Here is a 5,371-nt window from a genome sequence, read left to right as displayed (position 1 = left end):
CTTTTGAATAAACTACTGGGAAAAAAAAAAAAGAAGGGAAAGACAAGAGATAGAATGTTTGGAAAGCTAAGTCTTCCCTCTATCAATAAGTAAAGGTTTTTGCCTTTCAAAACTCTGTTAGTCACCATTTTGGCTAAATGAATGACTTATGGTAACCTGGAATTCTACTTCATAATATTAAGTGTTTTAAACCTTTAACTTATTATTATTATTATTTTGAGATGGAGTTTTTGCTCTGTTGCCTGGGCTGGAGTGCAATGGTGCAATCTCAGCGCACTGTAACCTCTGCCTCTTGGGTTCAAGTAATTCTTGTGCCTCAGCCTCCCAAGTAGCTGGGATTACAGGTATCTGCCACCATGCCCAGCTAATTTTTTATTTTTAGTAGAGAGGAGGTTTTACCATGTTGGCCAGGCTGGTCTCAAAGTCTCTCTCTTTTTTTTTTTTTTAGACCTAATCTCGTTCTATTGCCAGGATGGAGCACAGTGGTGTGATCTCGGCTCATTGCAACCCCTGCCTCCCAGGTTCAAGTGATTCTCCTGCCTCAGCCTCCCGAGTAACTGGGACTACAGGTTCATGCCACCATGCCCAGCTAATTTTTGTATTTTTAGTAGAGATGAGGTTTTACCCTGTTGGCCAGGGTGGTCTCGAACTCTAGACCTCACCTCAGGTGATTCACCAGCCTTGGCCTCCCAAAGTGCTAGGATTATAAGCGTGAGCCATCGCACTCGGCCCAGAATTTTTTACAAGATTAATTTTTTTACAAACCTTTCACAACTTGTTCAAACCTTTAGCTTTATCCTAACTTAAAACAATCTTTTAACTCTTTAGGCAAAAAAATCCATATTACCACACCTGTTTATAATCTTTTACAAAAACACATTTCAGTTTTCTTACATACTTGCACGTAAAACTGTTTCTTCAGTATTCTCAATTACAGGTTACAATGTTAACTCTTAGCGACTTTTACTTTTGGTGAAAACCTTGGTAATTTAGGAATTTTAATTATGTATTAGGTGTGGAGCCTAGACCCAGAGAGAAGTGCAGATGAGGTCTGACTCTTTCCAGCATCTAACGTCATGTGTCCCAGGCCTTAGCTACCTGTAAGGCAGGCAAGTTGTACAGTGAAAGAGTCATGGTGGCATTTTATGAAGTAGTTATGAGGACTAATCATTTTTAAATTGTTAAACATTTCTTGCATAAATTCTCTCATAAATTCTTTCACAGCTGGGTGCAATGGCTCATGCCTGTAATCTCAGCACTTTGGGAGGCCAAGGCAGGCAGATCACCTGAGGTCAGGAGTTCAAGATGAGCCTGGCCAACATGGTGAAACCCTGTCTCTACTAAAAATACAAAAATTAGCCAGGCATACTGGTGGGCACCTGTAATCCCAGCTACTCAGGGTTGAACCCAGGAGGCGGAGGTTGCAGTGAGCTGAGATCACGCCATTGTACTCCAGCCTGGGCGACAAGAGTGAACTCCGTCTCAATAAATAAATAAATAAATAAATCCTTTCATGACTTACACAGACCATGTAGGACATGCTTGGACTTTCTGACTTGTCCTAAACATCCCTTTTTTTTTTTTTTTTTTTTTTTTTTTGAGACAGAGTCTTGCTCTGTCACCAGGCTGGAGTGCAGTGGCATGATCTTGGCTCACTGCAACCTCTGCCTCCCAGGTTCACGTCATTCTCCTGCCTCAGCCTCCTGAGTAGCTGGGATTATAGGCGCCCATGACCACGCCCAGTGGTATTTTTGTATTTTTAGTTTTTGTATTTTTAGTACAGATGGGATTTCACCATGTTGGCCAGGATGGTCTCAATCTCCTGACCTCGTGATCCACCCTCCTCAGCTTCCCAAAGTGCTGGGATTACAGACATGAGCCTCTGCACCTGGCCTTTTTTCTTTTTCTTTTTCTTTTTTTTCTGAAATGGAGTCTCACTCTGTCACCCAGGCTGGAGTGCAATGGCATGATCTCGGCTCACTGCAACCTCTGCCTCCCAGGTTCAAGCAATTCTCCTGCCTCAGCCTCTCCTGAGTAGCTGGGATTATAGGCGTGTGTCACCTCACTCGAATATATATATATATATATAGTATTTTTAGTAGAGATGGGGTTTCACCAAGTTGGTCAGGCTGATCTTGAACTCCTGACCTCATGATCCACCCCCCTTGGCCTCCCAAAGTGCTGGGATTACAGGTGTGAGTCACTGTGCTTCGCCAACACCCCCCCTTTTTGAACAACCAGTTATTTTACTTTAGGACAAGAATTTACCATAAAAGATCCTTTCTTATATAAAAGCTCTTTTCTTTATAACCTTCTTTGCATAGCTAGGGGGCATGGCTAATTTCACATGTCCCCAGGCCTTATATAGAATCTAATGTTCCAAAATAAATTAAACAATCTTTAAAAATCAAAGAATCAGCTTATGACCATAAAGCATTTAGCAAACCTAATATCTGACCTGCATAATTTAGACCAAATGTTCACATTTTTGAAGATATTTTTATTTTACCAATAATCTTTAAACTCTCTTTGGCCAGACTCTGTGGTTCATGCCTGTAATCCCAGCACTTTGGGAGGCCAAGGTGGGTGTATCACCTGAGGTCAGGACTTTGAGACCAGCCTGGCCAACATGTGAAATCCAGTCTCTGCCAAAAAAAAAAAAAAAAAAGGCAGGCATGGTGGTGCACACCGGTAATCCCAGCTACTCGGGTACTCAGGAGGCTGAGGCAGGAAAATTGCTTGAACCTAGGAAGCAGAGGTTGCAGATCATGCCACTACACTCCAGCCTGGGTGACAGAGCAAGATTCCATCTCACAAAACAAATAAATAAATAAACAAAAAACTTTCTTTATTTCCCAAAGATTACTTAAGTCACATAAACTAAATAAAAGGTATTACACCTTTCCCTTTTCTGACAAAATATTTTATTTAAGCTTTTATTAAACTAATTAATTAAAGCTCTTCTATAGTATATATAGAAGACGTATAAATACACAGACAGACAGAAAACAAAGGACTCATTCCCTAAGCCAGGAATTGAACTCTAAACCCAGGCTGCCATTGTGAAAAGAGAAAGCATGGCCACGTGGTTACTAAAGGTCAGCCTCCCAAGGACATGACTGACCAGTTTGCTGGGCCATCTTGAAGACCTATGGGGTCCTAGGCATGCATTTTATCCTAAGGTACCCCTCTTTATGACAGAACAATACAGAAAAATACAAAGCACACCAAATTCGCTACAACTTAAGACCAGCCCCAGAATTCTTTTTTGTAATAATCAAAACTTTACAGAGGCGATGAACAGTGACTTTTATCCTTCATTAAACCAGTTTGCACAGAGAGAGAGAGACCAGAGTAAGGTAAGAAGTTCTTACCCTTTTGCCTGCATGTCAGGTTTCTGGGTTCTCTCTGAGCAGCCCTAGCAACCCTGCTCAACTGTATGCAAACGAACACATTGCCATGAATTAAGAATATTCACAAATAGTTTAGAAATTTTGGAGAAACTAGGCAGATAGAGAAATATGACTCAAATTCTATCTATGAAAGTATACTTAACACACTTAAAGTATCAGGAAGCCTAAACTCCAAAAAGTTAGTTTAAGGTTAAATAGTTGGTGTTTTCCATTAATTCCTGCAGGCCTAGCAGAGGTAGCTTAGGAATTCCAGGTAAATGGAAGAAATGATGACTTGCTAGAAATGCATAGGAACCAGCACTTTGGGAGGCCGAGGCGGGTGGATCACAAGGTCAGGAGATCGAGACTATCCTGGCTAACATGGTGAAACCCCGTCTCTACTAAAAATACAAAAAAACCTAGCCGGGCGCGGTAGCGGGCGCCTGTAGTCCCAGCTACTTGGGAGGCTGAGGCGGGAGAATGGCGTGAACCCGGGGGGCGGAGCTTGCAGTGAGCCGAGATCGCGCCACTGCACTCCAGCCTGGGAGACACAGTGAGACTCCGTCTCAAAAAAAAAAAAAAAAAAAAAAAAAAAAAAAAAAAAAAAAAAAAAAAAGAAATGCATAGGAAACAAAATAACTATTCATAGAACCAAATAAAAACCTTCCACTAGAAACTAAAAAAAAATCATGGTTTTATATGTATGCATACACAAGTAAAGCTCAGAGGACAATAAACAGCAAATGAATGAAAATTAGAAGCAAACAAACAACCAACCCTTAATTTTCCTACTCAGTCTACTCTGGAAGCTACAGTGTTACCCAGGGCCCCAAAAAACACACATAATGAATATTTTATTCCTGATACACAATTGAATATCCTTAAGTCCACAATATCACCATAAGTCTAGTGCAATCAAGAAATTCACTCGGCAGTTGCAGTCGTGTTCTCCGAGTTCCTGTCTCTCTGCCAACGCCGCCCGGATGGCTTCCCAAAACCGCGACCCGGCAGCCACTAGCGTCACCGCCGCCCGTAAAGGAGCCGAGCCGAGCGGGGGCGCCGCCCGGGGTCCCGTGGGCAAAAGGCTACAGCAGGAGCTGATGACCCTCATGATGTCTGGCGATAAAGGGATTTCTGCCTTCCCTGAATCAGACAACCTTTTCAAATGGGTAGGGACCATCCATGGAGCAGCTGGAACAGTATATGAAGACCTGAGGTATAAGCTCTCACTAGAGTTCCCCAGTGGCTACCCTTACAATGCGCCCACGGTGAAATTCCTCACACCCTGCTACCACCCCAACGTGGACACCCAGGGTAACATATGCCTGGACATCCTGAAGGACAAGTGGTCTGCCCTATATGACGTCAGGACCATTCTGCTGTCCATCCAGAGCCTTCTAGGAGAACCCAACATTGATAGTCCCTTGAACACTCATGCTGCCGAGCTCTGGAAAAACCCCACAGCTTTTAAGAAGTACCTGCAAGAAACTTACTCAAAGCAGGTCACCAGCCAGGAGCCCTGACCCAGGCTGCCCAGCCTGTCCTTGTGTTGTCTTCTTAATTTTTCCTTAGATGGTCTGTCCTTTTTGTGATTTCTGTATAGGACTCTGTATCTTGAGCTGTGGTATTATTTTTGTTTTGTTTTTGTCTTTTAAATTAAGCCTCGGTTGAGCCCTTGTGATGTATATTAAATAAATGCATTTTGGTCCTTTTTTAGACAAAAAAAAAAAAAAAAAAAAAAAAAAAAAAAAAGAAATTCACTCCAGGCGCATGACAAATACGTACTCCAGTGCCAGCACTATCCAGGCAAAACAGTAAACATAACATGAAGCAATGCAAACATGTATGTGAAATTTGGCTCCACACCAAATCTGGCTTCATGCTTAACTGTATTTAAAAGAGAATGGGCCGGGCGCGGTGGCTCAAGCCTGTAATCCCAGCACTTTGGGAGGCCGAGACGGGTGGATCACGAGGTCAGG

The 5,371-nt window shown here is 42.6% G+C and overlaps 1 protein-coding gene across 5 annotated transcripts; it reads left to right on the top strand.

Moving 5' to 3' along the window:
- Positions 1-4,327: 4,327 nt before the first annotated feature.
- On the top strand, positions 4,328-5,121 carry LOC112632781 (ubiquitin-conjugating enzyme E2 C). 5 transcript variants are annotated; one of them, XM_025398797.1, is made up of 2 exons: positions 4,330-4,660; positions 4,733-5,097. In XM_025398797.1, the coding sequence occupies exons 1-2, from the start codon at positions 4,376-4,378 to the stop codon at positions 4,913-4,915; spliced, it is 468 nt and encodes a 155-aa protein (XP_025254582.1). In that variant the 5' UTR covers positions 4,330-4,375; the 3' UTR covers positions 4,916-5,097. The 5 variants fall into 5 exon arrangements, with proteins under 5 accessions (XP_025254572.1, XP_025254582.1, XP_025254607.1 ...); XM_025398822.1 differs by having other exon boundaries at positions 4,339-4,591; positions 4,797-5,112; XM_025398808.1 differs by having other exon boundaries at positions 4,339-4,511; positions 4,593-5,097.
- The last annotated feature ends 250 nt before the right edge of the window (positions 5,122-5,371 follow it).

Source organism: Theropithecus gelada, chromosome 1 (assembly GCF_003255815.1).
Source record: "Theropithecus gelada isolate Dixy chromosome 1, Tgel_1.0, whole genome shotgun sequence".
In the NCBI taxonomy this organism is placed as follows: Eukaryota; Metazoa; Chordata; class Mammalia; order Primates; family Cercopithecidae; genus Theropithecus; species Theropithecus gelada.
Note: the sequence above shows the minus strand (reverse complement) of the source record. Positions and strands in the feature narration are given on the sequence as shown.